Source organism: Pristiophorus japonicus, chromosome 4 (genome assembly GCF_044704955.1).
Source record: "Pristiophorus japonicus isolate sPriJap1 chromosome 4, sPriJap1.hap1, whole genome shotgun sequence".
Classification (NCBI taxonomy): Eukaryota; Metazoa; Chordata; class Chondrichthyes; family Pristiophoridae; genus Pristiophorus; species Pristiophorus japonicus.
In genome coordinates, this window is record NC_091980.1 from 76,609,282 (window position 1) to 76,630,955 (window position 21,674).

Here is a 21,674-nt window from a genome sequence, read left to right on the forward strand (position 1 = left end):
GCCTGACTGCCAATTTTCACGGAGTCACGCATCGCATTAGCCAGTCTCTCTTTCAGATGCCAATCAATCAGCCAGCTATACATATCTAGCATTTTTTGTTGCCCTAACTTATGTAAAGAATCAAGGTCTTCAAGAACAGAAAACGTGCCCCTTACCTTATTTTTTGCAGGAGGGCATAGAAAGGTTTAAAAAGCTTCGACATGTCATCCGGTCGCTGCTGTAGGTTGAGGGGACCTTCTGGATAGATAATCAGCCCGCTAGAAATAGAAAATAAATGCTCTGGCTATGGTCAGCTGGATGGGAACAGTTGGCATCATTTTAGTTTTACTATAGTGTCAAACTGTGTAACAGTTTGTTTGTCTCACAAAAATAAAAGATGCCAAATAGCAGGCAGGAGTCTTTCAACTTTCCCCCTGGGCGTAAAACTGCCACTGATTGCGGATCAGCTGCCAGTTATAGAAACCGCCATGTTTTCATCTCCATTGTGGAAGTGAAAATCAAGCGTTTGATAACTGGCATTCCATTCCCATTAATGTGAACTAGATTGTATTCCAGATCGCAGAAATGAAACGGTCAATGGTTACCCAATCATTCTGAATGAGATCAAAGAACTAGAAGTTTGGCAGTTTCCATTTTAGGTCCAGCTTTCATGAAAACAAACATGAGAATCTCATTCTGACACCCTCCACACACAACAGCCTCCACTAGGTTAGTATTTCCATAAGATGCCAAATGCTCATGAAAATGGAGCTTCTTACCAAATGATAGCAAGGCGGGGAATGGTAAACATCAGCACAGGTTCTAAGCCATCAATCATCTCTTGCGTCAAGTAACCCAGCTTCAATGCCCTGCAGTGGGGGTGGAGAAGAAGACATTTGACATATTAAGTCTGAAATTATCTCGAAAAGCCATACCTAAATGCAGTAAGAATGGTGAATTCTATATTTATAATTAGTACAGTGACATTTGAATCCAAGTAAAAAAAAAAACAGGTAATTGGATCAATAAACATTTCATAGAATCAAGTGTCGCTAATAGTTCTAAGGATTTCAACCATATTGGACTGTTCAGTCACCCAAGAACTCAATTTTAGAGTGGAAGCAAGTCTTCCGATTTCAAGGGACTGCCTATGATAAGGATTTCAAATCTCACCCAGGGCAACTACAAGCTTAACATTAACAGGTAAAATAAAGGGAACCATTTAGGAATAAGCTTGGAGTAGCAGCTGCATGGCAGCAAATTAGTAAGAATCAGCTAGCATTAATTTACAAGGGGAACATTTTGCCGACCAAACTTCAACTTTTTGATGGCATTACAAATATATTAGTAGAATTCCCCATGATAAGTTTATTTGAACTTCAGAAAGTTTCTGACAAAGTTAAAATGAAATATTAATTAAACTAAAAACCATAGGAATACAAGATGGATCATGCAACTGGATAAGAAGTTGGTTAAAAAAAAAGTACAATATTCCTAAGAGTGGAGTATCAGTTATTGAGTGGAGCCCCCGGGTCAGTGTCTGGATGACCTCTTGTTTCTTGTCTACATAAATGACAAGATGAATACGTGGCTTGAAGAGTGTTGCAGAAGGGAGGGATTCAAATTCCTGGGACATTGGAACCGGTTCTGGGGGAGGTGGGACCAATACAAACCAGACAGTCTGCACCTGGGTAGGACCAGAACCAAGGTCCGAGGGGGTGTTTGCTAGCGCTGTTGGGGAGGGGTTAAACTAATATGGCAGGGGGATGGGAAACAATGCAGGGAGACAGAGGAAGTAAAATGGGGGCAGAAGCAAAAGATAGAAAGAAGAAAGGTAAAAGTGGAGGGCAGGGAAGCCCAAGGCAAAAATCAAAAAAGGTCCATATTACAGGAAAACTCTAAAAGGGCAAAGTGTTAAAAAGGCAAGCCTGAAGGCTCTGTGCCTCAATGTGAGGAGTATTCGTAATAAGATGCTTGAATTAACTGCACAGGCAGCAATTAATGAATATGATATAACTGGCATCATGGAGACATGGCTCCAGGGTGACCAAGGCTGGGAACTCAACATTCAGGAAGGATAGACAGGAACGAAAAGGAGGTGGGGTAGCATTGCTGGTTAAAGAGGAAATTAACAATAATAAGGAAGGACATTAGCTTGGATGATGTGCAATCTGTATGGGTGGAGCTGCAGAATACCAAGGGGCAGAAAACACTAGTGGGAGTTGTGTACAGACCAAACAGTAGTAGTGAGATTGGGGACAGCATCAAACAAGAAATTAGGGAGGCGTGCAATAAAGGTACAGCAGTTATCATGGGTGACTTTAACCTACATATAGACTGGGCTAACCAAACTGGTAGCAATACAGTGGAGGAGGATTCCTTGGAGCGTATTAGGGATGGTTTTCTAGACCAGTATGTCGAGGAACCAACTAGAGGGCTGGCCATCCTAGACTGGGTGATGTGTAATGAGAAGGGACTAATTAACAATCTTGTTGTGCGAGGCCCCTTGGGGAAGAGTGGCCATAATATGGTAGAATTCTTTAAGATGGCGAGTGACACAGTTAATTCAGAGACTAGGGTCCTGAACTTAAGGAAAGGTAACTTTGATGGTATGAGACGTGAATGGGCTAGAATAGACTGGTGAATGATACTTAAAGGGTTGACAGTGGATAGGCAAAGGCAAACATTTAAGGATCACATGGATGAGCTTCAACAATTGTACATCCCTGTTTGGAGTAAAAATAAAATGGGGAAGGTGGCTCAACCATGGCTAACAAGGGAAATGAAGGATAGTGTTAAATCCAAGAGCATATAAATTAGCCAGAAAAAGCAGCAAACCCGAGGACTGGGAAAAATTTAGAATTCAGTAGAGGAGGACAAAGGGTTTAATTAGGAGGGGGAAGAAAAAAAAAAGTATGAGGGGAAGCTTGCTGGGAACATAAAAACTGACTGCAAAAGCTTCTATAGATACTCAAGGGGTTGACTGTGGATGGGCAATGGCAGACATTTAGAGACCACATGGATGAACTACAACAATTGTACATTCCTGTCTGGCGTAAAAATAAAAAAGGGAAGGTGGTTCAACCGTGGCTATCAAGGGAAATCAGGGATAGTATTAAAGCCAAGGAAGTGGCATACAAATTGGCCAGAAATAGCAGCGAACCCAGGACTGGGAGAAATTTCGAACTCAGCAGAGGAGGACAAACGGTTTGATTAGGGCAGGGAAAATAGAGTACGAGAAGAAGCTTGCAGGGAACATCAAGACGGATTGCAAAAGTTTCTATAGATATGTAAAGAGAAAAAGGTTAGTAAAGACAAACATAGGTCCCCTGTAGTCAGAATCAGGGGAAATCATAACTGGGAACAAAGAAATGGCAGGCCAATTGAACAAGTACTTTGGTTCAGTATTCACTAAAGGAGGACACAAACAACCTTCCGGATATAAAAGGGGTCAGAGGGTCTAGTAAAGGAGGAGGAACTGAGGGAAATCCTTATTAGTCGGGAAATTGTGTTGGGGAAATTGATGGAATTGAAGGCCGATAAATCCCCAGGGCCTGATGGACTGCATCCCAGAGTACTTAAGGAGGTGGCCTTGGAAATAGCAGATGCATTGACAGTCATTTTCCAACATTCCATTAACTCTGGATCAGTTCCTATCGAGTGGAGGGTAGCCAATGTAACCCCACTTTTTAAAAAAAAGGAGGGAGAGAAAACAGGGAATTATAGACCGGTCAGCCTGACCTCAGTAGTGGGTAAAATGATGGAATCAATTAAGGATGCCATAGCAGCACATTTGGAAAGAGGTGACATGATAGGTCCAAGTCAGCATGGATTTGTGAAAGGGAAATCATGCTTGACAAATCTTCTGGAATTTTTTGAGGATGTTTCCAGTAGAGTGGACAAGGGAGAACCAGTTGATGTGGTATATTTGGACTTTCAGAAGGCTTTCGACAAGGTCCCACACAAGAGATTAATGTGCAAAGTTAAAGCACATGGGATTGGGGGTAGTGTGCTGATGTGGATTGAGAACTGGTTGTCAGACAGGAAGCAAAGAGTAAGAGTAAATGGGTACTTTTCAGAATGGCAGGCAGTGACTAGTGGAGTGCCGCAAGGTTCTGTGCTGGGGCCCCAGCTGTTTACACTGTACATTAATGATTTAGATGAGGGGATTAAATGTAGTATCTCCAAATTTGCAGATGACACTAAGTTGGGTGGCATTGTGAGCTGCGAGGAGGACGCTATGAGGCTACAGAGTGACTTGGATAGGTTAGGTGAGTGGGAAAATGCATGGCAGATGAAGTATAATGTGGACAAATGTGAGGTTATCCACTGGTGGTAAAAACAGAGAGACAGACTATTATCTGAATGGTGACAGATTAGGAAAAGGGGAGGTGCAACGAGACCTGGGCGTCATGGTACATCAATCATTGAACGTGGACATGAAGGTACAGCAGGCGGTTAAGAAAGCAAATGGCATGTTGGCCTTCATAGCAAGGGGATTCGAGTACAGGGGCAGGGAGGTGTTGCTGCAGTTGTACAGGGCCTTGGTGAGGCCACACCTGGAGTATTGTGTACAGTTTTGGTCTCCTAACTTGAGGAAGGACATTCTTGCTATTGAGGGAGTGCAGCGAAGGTTCACCAGATTGATTCCCGGGATGGCAGGACTGACCTATCAAGAAAGACTGGATCAATTGGGCTTGTATTCACTGGAGTTCAGAAGAATGAGGGGACCTCATAGAAACATTTAAAATTCTGATGGGTTCAGACATGTTAGATGCAGGAAGAATGTTCCCAATGTTGGGGAAATCCAGAACCAGGGGTCACAGTCTAAGGATAAGGGGTAAGCCATTTAGGACCGAGATGAGGAGAAACTTCTTCACCCAGAGAGTGGTGAACCTGTGGAATTCTCTACCACAGAAAGTTGTTAAGGCCAATTCACTAAATATATTCAAAAAGGAGTTAGATGAAGTCCTTACTACTAGGGGGATCAAGGGGTATGGCGAGAAAGCAGGAATGGGGTACAGAAGTTGCATGTTCAGCCATGAACTCATTGAATGGCGGTGCAGGCTAGAAGGGCCAAATGGCCTACTCCTGCACCTATTTTCCATGTTTCTATGTTTCTTTATGTGAAGAGAAAAAGATTAGTGAAGACAAACGTAGGTCCCTTGCAGTCAGATTCAGGTGAATTTATAATGGGGAACAAAGAAATGGCAGACCAGTTGAACAAATACTTTGGTTGTGTCTTCACGAAGGAAGGGGCTGGTGAGAAGGAGGAACTGAAGGATCTCTTTAGTAGGTGGGAAATTGTGTTAGGGAAATTTATGGGATTGAAGGCTGATAAATCCTTGGGACCTGATCGTCTGCATCCCAGAGTACTTAAGGAAGTGGCCCTAGAAATAGTGGATGCATTGGTGATCATTTTCCAACAGTCTATTGACTCTGGATCAGTCCCCATGGACTGGAGGGTAGCTAATGTAACACCACTTTTTTAAAAAAAAAAGGGAGAGAGAGAAAAAACAGGTAATTATAGACCAGTTAGCCTGACATCAGTAGCAGGGAAAATGTTGAAATCAATTATTAAAGATGAAATAGCAGCACATTTGGAAAGCAACGACAGGATCGGTCCAAATCAGCATGGATTTATGAAAGGGAAATCATGCTTGACAAATCTTCTAGAATTTTTTGAGGATGTAACTAGTAGAGCAGACAAGGGAGAACCAGTGGATGTGGTGTATTTGGACTTTCGAATGGCTTTTGACAAGGTCCCACACAAGAGATTGGTGTGCAAAATTAAAGCACATGGTATTGGGGGTAATGTACTGACGTGGATCGAGAACTGATTGGCAGACAGGAAGCAGAGAGTCGGGATAAAAGGGTCCTTTTCAGAATGGCAGGCAGTGACTAGTGGAATGCCGCAGGGCTCAGTGCTGGGACCCCAGCTATTTACAATATAGATTAATGATTTAGATGAAGGAATTGAGTGTAATATCTCCAAGTTTGCAGATGACACTAAACTGGGTGGCGGTGTGAGCTGTGAGGAGGACACTAAGAGGTTGCAGGGGGACTTGGACAGGTTAGCTGTGATAGAGAATTAAAGCTCCGCAGCCTGGCTGCAGTTTTGTGAAAATTCACAGACCCAAAGTCAAAGCTGCTATGTGCAACTCAGCACATTGCATTAAGTCATCAATCAACTTGACATTTTAGGACCCTTGGGTAGCGAGCCAATTAAAAGGTTAACAGACTATCAATTGAGCCAATAAGGTCAAAGAAGGAGAGTTATTTTCTGTAAATTGAACCAGGTATAAGTACAGCCATGTGGTCTCAGAAGGACAAAGGCCTGGCTTAATGCCAGAAGCTTGTTGCTGCTGCCAGAATAAAGTTACATTAAAACTACAACTGGAGTTCGCATTTCATTGAAAATTAAGAGATCTAACAGCTGAGTAGGCAAATGCATGGCAGATGCATTATAATGTGAATAAATGTGAGATTATCCACTTTGGGGGCAAAAACACAAAGGCAGATTATCTGAATGGCGGCAGATTAGGAAAAGGGGAGGTGCAACGAGACCTGGGTATCATGGTACATCAGTCATTGAAGGTTGGCATGCAGGTACAGCAGGCGGTAAATGGCATGTTGGCCTTCATAGCTAGGGGATTTGAGTATCGGAGCAGGGAGGTCTTACTGCAGTTGTACAGGGCCTTGGTGAGGCTTCACCTGGAGTATTGTGTTGAGTTTTGGTCTCCTAATCTGAGGAAGGACGTTCTTGCTATTGAGGGATTGCAGCGAAGGTTCACCAGACTGATTCCTGGGATGGCAGGACTAATATGAGGAGTGACTGGTTCGACTGGGCCTGAATTCACTGGAGTTTAGAAGGATGAGAGGGGATCTCAGAAACATAAAATTCTGATGGGACTGGACAGGTTAGATGCAAAAAGAATGTTTGATGTCGGGAAAGTCCAGAACCAGGGGACACAGTCTAAGGATAAGGGATAAGCCATTTGGAACAGAGATGAGGAGAAACTTCTTCACTCAGTTGTTAACCTGTGAAATTCCCTACTGCAGAGTTGTTGATGCCAGTTCATTGGATATAGTCAAGGAGGGAGTTAGATATGGCTCTTACGGCTAAAGGGATCAAGGGGTATGGAAAGAAAGCAGGAAAGGGGTACTGAAGTGAAGGATCAGCCATGATCTTATTGAATAGTGGTGCAGGCTCGAAGGGCCGAATGGCCTTCTCCTGCATCTATTTTCTATGTTTCTATGTATTGTAAGCATACCAAATATCTATAAAAATCTAAAATGGGGAGGCAGAACATGGAGTTAACACATTAGAGACATCCAGATCAGCTATGCAATTGGGCAAGCAATGGACAATGAAACTGTTGGAATGTTAAGTATTGTACACATTATTCCAACATAAATTTACAATAAACAGAATGGAATTAGCACATGGAGATTTGTAAAGGTACCCGAGAGTAATCCCTTTCAATGTCCAGACTGTTACACTCATAATAAATGGTGAGACTGAGTATTGTGTATAATGAGCAAGTGTGACTTTAGCTCCTTTAAGGTTCCAGAGTGCAGGTACCTCGTGGGTGGCCTGCTTATAGACTGCTCCCAAGGGATGCTGGGATCCCTTGGGACTCCAACAGGTAGGCCCTCTGGTGGTCAGGCGTGATGCAGGTTATAAGTGGTTAAATACATAACAGACAATATGCCAAAAACAAAATAAAACAGAAATGAAATAACTTGACCTCGGGATGTCCCATAGTGATTCACAGCCAATGAAGTACTTTATTTTGAACTGTGGTCACTGTTGTGGGAAAACGTGGCAGCAAATTTTGCACTCAGCAAAGCTCCACAAATAGCAATGAGATAAATTGGATAAACTATTTTCGGTGATATTAGTTGAAGGCTATCAGTTGGCCAGTAAACCTTCCTGCTGTTCTTTAAATAGTGCCACGAGACAGGAGGTGGTAGATGGACCTCTGTTTAATGTCTCATCTGCAGGATGGTACCTCCGACGGTGCAGCACTTCCTCACTAAACCACAACACTGAGCCAGGGAAAGCAGAATGGTCAGTTAGAGTGCAACCCTTCAGTATGCCTCCTGCATTAGTTCCACTCTACAAAAAGGAATTTACTATCTGCTGGTGACTGTGTTCACAGATCCCAGACTATCCCACTCATGGGGTCAGAGTAAGCACAGCGATGGAATTCAGAATCATCTGGACATTCAGCAGGACAATCTGGACTAAGCACAGACACAGTCAATTGTGAGAGCTTAAAAAAAGAGATGGAGGTGTATTTATGCAAAGGAACATGAAAATTCAATTGAGGTACTAACCTATCTATAGTTTCACAGAAGAGTACAATAATCTGCTGCTGATTGAAAAGCTCCTCAGGAGATTTGATGGGAACCACCACAGAAACATAACTGGAATAAAGGATTATATTTCAGAACAAGCTGCAACTTTGTGTGTAAAATTGTTTAGCATATAAGCAGATATTACAAGACATCATTTCCTTTTATAAACTTAAGAAAAGGGTGTTTGGTTGCAAATAGTAAAACAGGTTTCCCAAGTGTATGATGCAACCTAAAATCACAATAAAACACAACACTAAGGTGTGCAATGCAGCTTTTCTCTCCTAAAATAAAATACATTTTGCCCAATGCTTTTTCATTGTGATTCATGGACTGAATTTCAACTTTTGCTTCTAGGGCCTTTATAATGTCACGATGTCACTTGTAGGAAAGCAAAGAAGCAAAATTAACTTGGTCCGATTTCTCAAATTCGAACAATTTTTCTTTTGCTGTAATCAAAATTTTTCACCTGCTCCGTGTCATTGATGTTCAGATTAAAGAGAGCAAAACATTAAAAAAAAAGGAATGCAACAGGACTGTATTTCACACAACAACTTGTATTCATATAGCACTTTAATGTAGTGAAACATCCCAAGGTGCTTCACAGGAGTATTGAAAGATATAAAATTTGACACTGAGCTGTACAAGTAGAAATTAGCGCAGGTGACCAGAAGCTTGGTCAAAGAGGTAAGTTTTAAGGTGGATATTACAAAGGAGGAAAGAGGGGTTGAGGTTTAGGCAGGGAGTTCCAAAGCCTGGGGCCTAGACAACAGAAGGCACAGCTTCCAGTGGTTTAATGATCAGAAATGCTCAAGAGGGTTGAATTAGAGGAGCGCAGATATCTCAGGGTGGGGGAGGGGGGGTGGGGGCTGGATGAGTGGAGGAGACTACAGAGATCAGGAGAGATGAGGCCATGGAGGGAATTGAAAATAAGGATGAGAATGTACACACACACAATGTACAAAGCCCAAGATACAGTTAAGAACATAAGAAATAGGAGCAGTAGACCATTTTGCCCTTCGAGCCTGTTCAGCCATTCAATGAGATCATGGCTGATGTTCTACCTCAACTCCACTTGCCTGCACTATATCCATATCCCTGGATTCCCTTAATATCCAAAAATCTATCAATCTCTGTCTTGAATATGTTCAATGACTGAGTTTCTGCATCCCTCTGGGGTAGCAAATTCCAAAGATTCACCATGCTCTGAGTGAAGACATTTCTCCTCATCTCAGTCCTAAATGGTTGACCCCTTATTCTGAGACTGACTCCTGGTTCTCGACTCCCCAGCCAGGGGAAGCATCCTCCTTGCATCTACCCTGTCAAGCCCTGTAAGAATTTTGTATGCCTCAATGAGATCATCTCTTATTCTTCTAAACTCTACAAAATATAGGCCTAGTCGACTCAATCTCTCCTCATTAAGACAATTGCCTCCCCCAACCCCAGGAATCAGCCTGGCAAACCTTCGTTGCAATCCTTCTATAATATAAATAGGAGCAGGAGTCGGCAATTTGGCCCCTCGAGCCTGCTCCGCCATTCAATAAGATCATGGCTGATCTGATCTTGGCCTCAACTCCACTGTCCTGCCTGCTCCCCATGACCCTCGACTCCTATTGTTCAAAAATAGGCCTATCTCTATTTTAAATATATTCAATGACCCAGCCTCAACAGCTCTCTGGGGTAGAGAATTCCAAAGATTCACCACTCAGAAGAGATTCCTCTTCATCTCCATTTTAAATGTGCGACCCCTTATTCTGAAACTATGTCCACTAGTTCTAAATTCCCCCATGAGGGGAAACATCCTCTCTGCATCTACCCTGTCCAGCCCCGTCAGAATCTTATACATTTCAATAAGATCATCTCATTCTTCCAAACTCCAATAAGTATAGGCCCAACCTTTATTCATAAGCCAACCTCTTCATCTCAGGAATCAACCTAGTGAACCTTCTCTGAACTGCCTCCAATGCAACTATATCCTTTAAATGAGACCAAAACTGTACACAGTTCTCCAGGTGTAGTCTCACGAACACCCTGTACAGTTGTAGCAAGACTTTTATACTCCATCCCCTTTGCAATAAAGGCCAATATTTCATTCGCCTTCCTAATTACTTGCTGTATCTGCATGCTAACTTTGTGTGTTTCAAGTACAAGGATCCCCAAATTGCTCTGTACCATAACTTTTTGTAGTCTCTCTCCATTTCAATAATACTTCCTACCAAAGTGGATAACCTCACATTTTCCCACATTATACTCCATCTACCAAATGTTTGTCCACTCACTTAACCTACCTATATCCTTTTCCAGATTCTGTGTGTCCTCTTCACATCACAACTTGCTTTCCCACCTATCTTTGTATCATCAGTAAATTTGGTTATAAAGATAGAGCGTCCGCAATCCGGAAACCTCGGGGGCCAAGACCATTCTGGATTTCAGGTATTTCTGGATTTTGGAACATCTTTCAGACGTCCCGAATCTGCAAACACCTGGGCTGAGGTAAAGGGGGGGGGGCATGGTTTCCCCCTCTCAGTGGTAATCGGTTTAAAAAATGTCCGGATTTCAGAACATTTTCCGGATTCTGGATGACCCCACCATGGATTGGCCCAGTGTCCGAACCTCGAAACTCTGGATGCTCAGCCTGTATTACACTCGGTTCCTTCGTCCAATTCATTAATATAGATTGTAAATAGTTGAAGCCCCAGCACTGATCCATGTGCCACCCCACTAGTTACAGTTTGTCAACCTGAAAATAACCCATTTATCCAGACTCTGTTTTCTGTTAGTTAGCCAATCCTCTATCTATGCCTTCTGGAAATCCAAAACAAACAAGGGGGATAAGGGTTTCCCCTTTATCCACCTTACTCATTACATCCTCAAAGAACTCTAGCAAATCGTTCAAAGATGACTTCCCTTTCATAAAATCATACTGACTCTGCTTGATTGTATTATCACTTTCTAAGTGTCCTGCTACTACTTCCTTAATAATGGACTCTAGCATTTTCCCCAATGACAAACGTTAGGCTAACTGGTCTATAGTTTCCTGCTTTGTCTCCCTCCTTTCTTGAATAGGGGAGTTACATTTGTGGTTTTCCAATTGCTGGGACCTCTCCAGAATCCAGTGAATTTTGGTAGATTACTACCAATGCATCCACTATCTCTGCAGCCACTTCTTTTAAGACTCTAGGATTCAGGCCATCAAGTCCATGGACTTGTCCACCTTTAGTCCCATTAGTTTGCCTAGTACTTTTTCTTTAGTGATAGTTTTAAGTCCCCCCTCGATTATCTATTATTGGGATGCTTTGTGTCTACCATGAAGACCGATACAAAATATTTGTTCAATGTCTCTGCCATTTCCTTATTCCCCATTATTAATCCTTTAAAAAGGGACCAACGTTTACTTACTTTAGCTACTTTCCCTTTTTAACTACCTGTAGAAGCTCTTGCCGTCTGTTTTTATATTTCTTGCTAGTTTACTCTCAATCTATCTTCTCTTTTTTTTTTAAAGTCATCCTTTGCTGCTTTCTAAAAATTTCCCAATCCTCTGGTCTACGGACAGACGGACACTTTAATCTATTTTCCCAGTCCACTTTAGCCAACTTGGTCTTCATACCTTTGTAATTGCCTTTATTTAAGTTCAGGACACTAACTTGAGACCCAAGTTTCTCACCCTCAAACTGAATTTGAAATTCTAACATGCTATGATCACTCTTCCCTAGGAGGATCCTTTACTATATCATTAATTAATCCAATCTCATTACCAGACCTAAAACAGCCTGCTCCCTGGCTGGTTCCACAACATATTGTTCTAAGAAACCATCCTGAATACACCATCAACTCGTCCCCAAAGCTACCTTTGCCAATTTGATTTGTCCAGTCTATAAGATGATTAAAATCGCCCATGATTATTGCTGTACCTTTCTTACAAGCTTCCATTATTTCTTGATTTATACTCTGCTACAGTGTAGCTACTGTTGGGGGGCCTATAGACTACTCCCACCAGTGGCTTCTTTCCCTTATTATTTATCTTGACCCAAACTGATTCTACATCTTGATCTTCTGAGTCAATATCATTTTCACACTACTGCACTGATCTCATCCTTTGCCAACCAGAGTTACCTCACCTCCCTTTCCTTCCTGCACATCCTTCAAAAAATGTCAAATAGCCCTGTATATTCAGTTCCCAGCCTTGGTAACCTTGCAACCATGACTCTACAAGGGCTATCAGATCATATCCATCTATCTAAATATGAATGCTGCATGCATTCAGATAAAGAGCTTCTAATTTTATCTTGCCACCATTTTTCCATACTCGGACTCTACTTTATGGTGCACTCATGTTTATACGCTCTGTCCCTTCCTGTCACACTCTGGTTATCATTACCCTGATTGCGACCCACACTATTGCCTTCTCCTTTCTTTGACTTTTTAAATTTCCCCTCATCTCCACCATTTAATTTAAAGCCCTAGTTGTTAGCCAGGAAGCTGGTCCCCACATGGTTCAAGTTAAGCCCATCCCAACAGAACAGCTTTGTCTTTCCCCAGTACCCCATGAATCGAAACCTATTTCTCCCACAGCAATCTTGGAGCAACACATTCACCTCTGATCTTATTTACCCTGTGTCAATTTGCTTGTGGCTCCAGTAGTAATCCAGAGATTACCTTTGTGGTTCTGCTTTTTAAATTTAATCCCTAGCTGCTCATACTCTCTTAGCAGAACCTCTTTTTGTCCTACCTATGTTATTGGTACCTACGTGGACCACGACAAATGGATCTTTTCCCCTCCCACTCCAAATTCTTCTCCAGTCCAGAGGAGATGTCCTTAACCCTGGCACCAGGCAAGCAACACAGCCTTTGGGACTCACTCTCGGCTGCAGAGAACAGTATCTATCATCCTAACTGTACTGTCCCCTACCACATTTCTTTTTACTCCCCCCAACTTGGCTGTACCATGGTGCTGTGGTCAGTTTGCTCATCCTTCTTGCAGTCCCTGCTCTCATCCACACAGGGAACAAGAACCTTGTATCTATTGTACAAGTGCAAGGGCTGAAGCTCCTTCAATGCTACCTTCTGGATCCCCATATCTGCCTCACTCAGTCACAACCTCCTGTGCTTGGTCACAGACCAAATTTGAATTATTTAACCCAAGGAGTGTGACTGCCTCCTGGAACAGAGTCCCCCAGGGTAACTCTCCCCCCTCCCTGATGTATTAGTGTCTGAAGCTTGTAAGCAAGTATATCCTTCCTTAGGTATGGAGACCAAAACTACACAATACTCCAGGTATGGTCTCATCATGGCCCTATATAATTGCAGCAAGACATCTTTACTCTTATACTCAAATTCCCATGTAATAAAGGCTAACATACCATTTGCTCGCAATTGCTTGCTGTACCTGCATGTTAACTTTCAGTGATGTGTGTGCAAGGACACCCAGGTTCCTCTGAACAACAACATTTTCCAATCTCACCATTTAAAAGATATTCTACTTTTCTTGGATGGTTGGTTGTTGGGTGGAATCAGAAAAAAAAAAGTGTAGTCAGCCATCTCAGATTTAACCCTCCCTTTCCACATACTTAGAAAAGCCTAACCATTATGGACTAGAGTTTCCATTGAGTTGTGCTGTTTTTTTTGACGCAACTCACCTGAAATCGATAACCAGCACAAAAGATTGTGGAACTTTAAGCGCAAATTACATTCAGTGCAACTCGAGTTTGCGCAATCTTGTGCTAGTTTAAAAATATCGCGCTCAAAACCCATAAAATTGGCAACACCCCTAGGATGAATTAATCACCATTGGGAGTTTCCGCTAATTGCATTTGTTAGAGGAGGTCTTCGAGGAGGCTCTAAAATTAAGCTGGATCTTTTGGGTGCAAGGACTAATAGGAACATTTTAAAAGCTTTTGAATACAAATTGTTTTTTGTAAATTTACTAAAACTGACTGCTGTACCCCAATATATATTTAGGATATGGTTCTGTATATTTTTCAAAGTCATTTTCAGTTATTTAAAATTAGGTAACTCACAGGTGGTGGATTGACACCGATTTAAAATTGCTGCTTCTTGTGATAAACCCATTTTCAGATGTATTAATCAATCAAACTGCAACTAGTTACCACCCTTAAATATATTAAGAAATATTTTTGCTTAAGCAAATTAAAAAACAAAGTTTTAAATCACTGCACTGGTGAATGGCAGAATTTGGATTCGGCGATATGCAAATGAGTGTGGAAACGAGAGGAAAAACTTCAAAATGGCTGCAATTTTGCCGATTCTGCACAATGCAGAAACTCTTCCTCTTGTCTTTTTTTCCCCCCATTGTATATGTAACTGATGTTTTAATTTGGATCACACTTTTGAACCCTTACTGGTCTTGACAAAGGTCCCACACATTGGAATGCAAATGAAGCTACTCTGAAAATTATGGAGTGGCTTCACTTCTGTTAAGTAGCAGGGGTAATAGCTACTTCCATTCGGAGTTGTGTAAGGAATATAATTGCTACCACAAAGCCACTTTCAGCATCACAGTAGACTTGAGAATGCAGACAGATAGACAAGCTAGAGCTGGTACTGTACCATTTGATCAAAGAAAAGATCAGATTCTCCATCTTAGCTTAATTTCCATACAGAAGTTGAAACTGCCATTTTGCAAAGGCCTGTGGCTCAGAGTTTGTGTGTTATTTTTTTTATTATTACCTCCTTACCTTAACTCAAACTCAGCAAAGAGCCGGTCAAACCGAACAAGAGCTCCTTTGATGTCATCTGTATAGACACTGTAATCAGAGAGGCACTGTTCCCGGAGAAGGTACCGCACCTCCTCCAGACTGCGCAGGAGATCTTCCGCCAGAGGACGCAACAGAAGCATTTCAGATTCATGCACTTCGACGAGGGAACCAGCTACTAAACACTAAAGATAGACAAGGTATGTTAATCCTTTGTTGCTCTCACTGACAAATACAATCCTATGCTCTCCCCACATCCCACATTTCCACTAATAAAATCAACACGACAAAACACAGCTTTAGGTAGCGATTATAATCTGCACATTGGATACCTGAAGGGAAATTATGAAATACTGACTGCACCTGATGGCTTCTCATCTTTTGTTTTAATTAAATCAGAACCAAATTGATGCAGATGAAGAAATGTTCCACGTAAGTATAGAGATATTTTTCCTCTCAATGTGGTTTGCTCATAATTGAAAGTTACTGTGAACTATAAAAATATTTAATGGAGCTGATATCATGATAGAATACTGGTTAAATCATAGCACGTTAGCTGCATACTGCAATAATGGGATTTTTAATAAACAGTTTTGTGACTGCTGCTGAATCAAAGTATTACCTGTACTTCACACAAAGATACAGCAGGAATATTATGATGCAGTGATAAGAAAGAGAGAGGTCCCACTTCATCCATTATTTGAATCTCCTGGTCACATGTGCATTGAATAGTGTCCAAATTAAATTAAGGATGAGAGGATGCCCTACCCTCTCCCTTCCTCAAGGAGAAGATGATGATTATCCCTAACATTATGACTCCAGAAATACACATGGAAATGAAAAAAAATTGTTTATGGGCGTGAAAGAATAACTTTAAAACTGGTTTGGCCAGATATCTTTTTATACAGACAAGCTTTAAAACATACCACAGGATAAATGGTATACTGAATTGTGGAATGCTACCAGTCAGGATTAACTAATGTGGATTGTATTATTCGATAGATTTCCTGGAGCTTTTTTTGATTGCCTTTGGAGGTGGAGGTGAGCGAGAAATTTTACTTAACTTTATCTTCTTGGAAGTATCAACTTTGTTTTTTGTTTCCTACACAAGATTAGCCAAATTGGAGGGGCCATGACAGGGCAAGTCATGTATGATCTGTTTGTAGAAGTTAGCTTAAAAAAAAAAAGAGAACAAAAAAAAACTTTTTTTCTTATTCAATGCTTCTCATTAGCCTTTGATTGCCAACTGCCAAGATAAAAGACTGCCAGCCACACCCTGCTTATTTACACTCGTGCTTAGCCTTTGATTTTTAGCTTAGTTCAGGTTCCAAAGAGCTTCAGTTAGTATAGATAAGCATAGCAATCAAACCTGCCATTTCGTCCAAATGTGACTGGCCGATTTAACGGACAGGTAATCATTATAAGCGACAGCTAACACCCACAAATTGTCTGTTAGCAAGTTATCCCTCAGGAAGCCAGATTGACCAGGAATAGTTGTCAATCTACAAACTGGAATTATGCAAGGGTGTATGATCATATTGTTGTCTGAAGACCCACACCTCAGAGGCCTACCTCAGCAGCAAACCACAGCTGAACTCCTAATTGTTCCTGTAAAACTTCATCTGGAAACTTGACGTGGAAATCTCGATTTGGTCGCTCATTGGGGATGCATTCATCCATAATCTGATTAATTATCTGCAGCATGTGGTCCTGAAAATAAAAACAAAACAACTCGGTCATCTCGGTGGATATTGAAAGGTGGTACGAGGGCGGGGGCGGATCCTCTCCCCAATCTATCATCCAGCAGGACAACACACTGGGGCCAAGTTTTGGCCTGAGTTGCTACTGTCTTTTTGGAGCAACTGGTTTAGAACGGAGTATCTTAGAAATTTGAATTCTTGGCATTTAGTTTGCTCCAGTTCTAGTCAGTTAGAACAGTTTCACTTTGGAACAGAATTTTTTTTTCCAAAAGGGGGCGTGTCCAGCCACTTACGCCTGTTTTCAAAGTTTCAGCAATGAAAACTTACTCCAAACTAACTTAGAATGGAGTAAGTGAAGATTTTTTTTACGTTCGAAAAAATCTTGTCTACACTTTAGAAAATCAGGCGTAGGGAATGGGGGGGGGGGGTGTGGTTTAAAGGGAAGTTTACAAATATTAAACACTTCAGTTTTACAAATAAAGAGCCTACATCAATAAATCAAAAAAAAAAAAATGTTTTAAAAAATAAAACAAAACATTTTCTACTTACCGACTGCAGCACCGGGAGTCCTCCAACAGCATGCTGGAACAACCTCCCCAGTGTGTGTCTGTCTCTATCTCTCTGTTTCTGAGATGGGGGTGGGGAGGGGAGATAGAGATAGAGATAGAGATAGAGATAGAGATAGAGATAGAGATAGAGATAGAGATAGAGATAGAGATAGAGATAGAGATAGAGATAGAGATAGAGATAGAGATAGAGAAGGAAGCTGAACGGCCGGGCTAAAGACTTCGGACTGGATTTACAGGTAGATGGCGTCGGGTCGCGGGGGGGGGTGGGGAAGAGAGAGTCGCGAAGGTCGGGGGGTGGGGGTGGGAGGAGAGTCGCGAAAGTCGGGGGGGGTGGGGGAGAGTCGTGGAGGTCGGGGAGGGTGGAAAGAGGGGGGAGCGGAGGTCGGGTCGCCGGGGGGGCAGCAGAGGTCGAGTCGCCGGGGGGGGGGGGGGGTCGGGTCGGGTGGGAGGAGCCTTATCCACGCAGCTCCAGTGAGCCCATTCGGCCAGGGCTAGGGGCTGCGTGCTTCGGGCCCCTCCCATAGTTTTGGGCGTCTGGAGCTACGGCACATGTTTTCAGTGCAGGGACCTGGCTCCGCCCCCTACAGCTCGTGTTGCGCCGCGCCCAGCTGCAGAGGGCCTGCAGGGAGCGGGAGAATAGGTACAGTTTTTTTTAGGCGCACTTTGTGACACGAAAAACGGGCGTCCAGGTCCGGGCTGCGCCGTTTTAGGCGCGGCCCGAAACTTGGGCCCACTGTCTGAGGAACATTATTTCTAACATGAAAATAATGAGTTCTAGGAAGGAAGATTTTTGATAAATGCATTCTCTATACAGTATTTCCAATTTTGCTACTAATAGCAAATAGAAGTAATTTATTTCCTCCTCCGTGACACAAATAATTACTTTCTACCACGACAATGATCTGGAGTGACAAATCTTTCATCCCTACATATAAATACATTTTTTAATCATTGTTTTCAGTTCAGAAGACAGGTTGGCATTTTGGGCAGACCTGTATTTTCTATCTACAGATGCTGACTCACTAGCTGTGCATCCCCTAACAGATTTGTGCTTTTGTCTCCATCATCATGTTGCAACTCATGTAGCCCTTGTCCCTTAATTGTCATACATACATTTTTTTTCCTCATTATCACATGTACAAATACACACACATAAATGACAAGGTGTGTGTGACATGTAAATAAGATCTTAGAAATCTTTTTTGGGGTCACATTGTGAAGCAACTCCATCACCAATTAAGGATTCCAAATGTGTGCTCCACACCCAATAGTTTTATGGGCTTGACTAGCAAAACCAATCAGCTTTATTGTGTGGGGTTTCAGTGCACATCTTTGATTCACCAGGATCTATTCAATTGAACATCACTGGGTAGACACCGATTTTTGCAGGATGAATGGATCATGCACTGATCTGGGATAAAAACAGAAAATGCTGGAAATACTCAGGTGGTCAGGCAGCATCTGTGGAGAGAGATACAGAGTTAATGTTTCAGGTCAATTACCCTTCATAGAACTGATCTGGGATGTTATTTAGTGAGCAGCATAATTTTTTTTGTACATGACCAAATATTTACATCTTGGATTCCCTTCTGGTTAATAAGGGGTGGCAGAACCTGAGTAACTGTATATTCTACAAGGTTGAGCAAGTCCTATAGTGCCAAAGCTTCTGCTACCTTGCACAAGACCAGTCAGTCTTCAATCTTTGAAAAGTGAATATACCATAAGAGAAGGCATCAAGAAAACATTGATCACCTCTTGTAGATACTGAAACGATGTTTTCTATACAATGCCAGTATACCGGTATCCGGCTAAAAAAAATTTTGGCGGAAGCAATATTGCAAAATACTACATAAAACAACTGCTTCCCGACTGGAGTTGAGACCCACAACAAAAAAAGAACCTTTGTTTCCACAGTCAAAGTCCATTTTTTCACCAACTCAAGACTCAGAAGTCTAAAGATGTGTCAGACAAAACTTGGTTCACTTAACATATTTTAAAAGATCAAAGCAGGATAGAGAAAGAGAGCAAAGATTTATTTGGTGCAATTATAAACTAATTCTTTATTGATAGGTTTAGGATTCCTTTGCAAATAGCAGACAGAGGAAATTTCCTCTCCAAGAGGAATTATCTCTTTGGGCTGGATTGTTTCTAGAAGGGAGCTTATCCATCCAGTTTCTGGGGATTAGTTAATTGTTTTGTTTCACTTAACTCTATCCAGCAGTCCATCACAGGAAATTTTCCATCAGCCAATTTTGTTCATTAGATTTGAAACTTAATTTATAATGATATTCAAGGATTGGGAATGGTCCCTACACAGGATTGCTCTCCGTGCGAACATGTCGGTCTGTCTCTATGGTTAATTATGTGTACAATTTACTATAATTGCACAAGAATGAACTCGTATTTATCGAGAGCTCTCACGTGCCCAGGATGTTCTAAAGCGCTTCATCAGTGAATTACTTTAAGTGTAGCCATTATGTCAGTAAATGTGGCAACCAATTTGACCACAGTAAGCTCTTGCAAACAGAAATGAGATAAATGATCAGAGTTTTTGATGGTGTTAGCTTAAGGATAAATGTTGACCAGAACACTGGAAGAACTACTTTGTTCTTCTCCCAATAGTGCTATTAGGATCATTGATGGTTACCTGAACATTTTAATGCATCATCTGAAAGTTGGCCATTTAGCAATGCAGCATTCCTAGTGCATTGATAAAACAGCAAAGATTATATGATCTAGTCTTGGAGTGGGTCATAAACACCTTGTTTTCTGATGGAGGAAAAAGTACTGAGCCAAAGCTGACATTTAATAATAGTCTTCAGGAGAGGGTTAATAAAATGGTGAGGCAAGAGGGAAATTGATTGACGTCTGAATTATGTCTCTAGTTAATTATGCGTAGACATAAATAATATGGTCACAAGAGGTCAGAGGCTGGGTATTCTGTGGCAAGTGTCTCACTTCCTGACTCCCAAAAGCCTTTCCACCATCTACAAGGCACAAGTCAGGAGTCTGATGGAATATTCTCCACTCACCTGGATGAATGCAGCTGCAACACCACAAGAAACTCAACACATCCAGGACAAAGCAGCCTGCTTGATTGGCAGCCCATCCATAGAAACATAGAAAATAGGTGCAGGAGTAGGCCATTTGGCCCATCGAGCCTGCACCGCCATTCAATATGATCATGGCTGATCATTCCCTCATTACCCCTTTCCTGCTTTCTCTCCATACCCCTTGATCCCCTTAGCCGTAAGGGCCATATCTAACTCCCTCTTGAATATATCCAATGAACTGGTCTCAACAACACTCTGCGACAAGGAATTCCACGGGTTAACAACTCTCTGAATGAAGAAGTTTCTCCTCATCTCAGTCCTAAATGGCTTACCCCTTATCCGAAGACTATGTCCCCTGGTTCTGGACTTCCCCAACATCGGGAACATTGTTCCCGCATCTAACCTGTCCAGTCCCGTCAGAATCTTATACATTTCTATGAGATCCCCTCTCATCCTTCTAAGCTCCAGTGAATAAAGGCCCAGTTGATCCAGTCTCTCCTCTTATGACAGTCCAGCCATCCCTGGAATCAGTCTGGTGAACCTTCGCTGCACTCCCTTAATAGCAAGAATATCCTTCCTCAGATTAGAGACCAAAACTGAACACAATATTCCAGGTGAGGCCTCACTAAGGCCCTGTCCAACTGCAGTAAGTCCTCCCTGCTCCTGTACTCAAATCCCCTAGCTATGAAGGCCAACATACCATTTGCCTTCTTCACCATCTGCTGTACCTGCATGCCCACTTTCAGTGATTGATGAACCATGATACCCAGTCGCGTTGCACCTCCCCTTTTCCTAATCTGCCACCATTGATAATATTCTGCCTTCGTGTTTTTGGCCCCAAGATGGATAACCTCACATTGATCCACATTATACTGCATCTGCCATGCATTTGCCCACTCACCTAACCTGTCCAAGTCACCCTGCAGCCTCTTAGTGTCCTCCTCACAGCTCACACCGCCACCCAGTTTAGTGTCATCCGCAAACTTGGAGATATTACACTCAGTTCCTTCATCTAAATCGTTAATGTATTTTGTAAAGAGCTGGGGTCCCAGCACTGAGCCCTGCGGCACTCCACTAGTCACTGCTTGCCATTCTGAAAAGGACCCGTTTATCCCAACTCTGCTTCTGGTCTGCCAACCAGTTCTCCATCCACGTCAGTACATTACCCCCAATACCATGCGCTTTAATTTTGCACACCAATCTCTTGTGCAGGACCTTGTCAAAAGCCTTTTAAAAGTCCAAATACACCACATCCACTGGTTCACCCTTGTCCACTCTACTAGTTACATCCTCAAAAAA

The 21,674-nt window shown here is 42.2% G+C and overlaps 1 protein-coding gene across 1 annotated transcript in view; it reads right to left on the bottom strand.

The window, feature by feature from the left end:
* LOC139262095 (lateral signaling target protein 2 homolog) overlaps window positions 1–21,674 on the bottom strand; it is a 55,265-nt gene that overhangs the window by 12,534 nt on the left and 21,057 nt on the right. The window contains exons 3-7 of the mRNA XM_070877249.1: window positions 16,626–16,763; window positions 15,036–15,238; window positions 8,323–8,412; window positions 759–848; window positions 156–257 (exon numbers count right to left, since the gene is read on the bottom strand). Of these exons, the coding sequence (XP_070733350.1) occupies window positions 156–257; window positions 759–848; window positions 8,323–8,412; window positions 15,036–15,238; window positions 16,626–16,763 (623 nt within the window). The remainder of the gene's footprint in view (window positions 1–155; window positions 258–758; window positions 849–8,322; window positions 8,413–15,035; window positions 15,239–16,625; window positions 16,764–21,674) is intronic.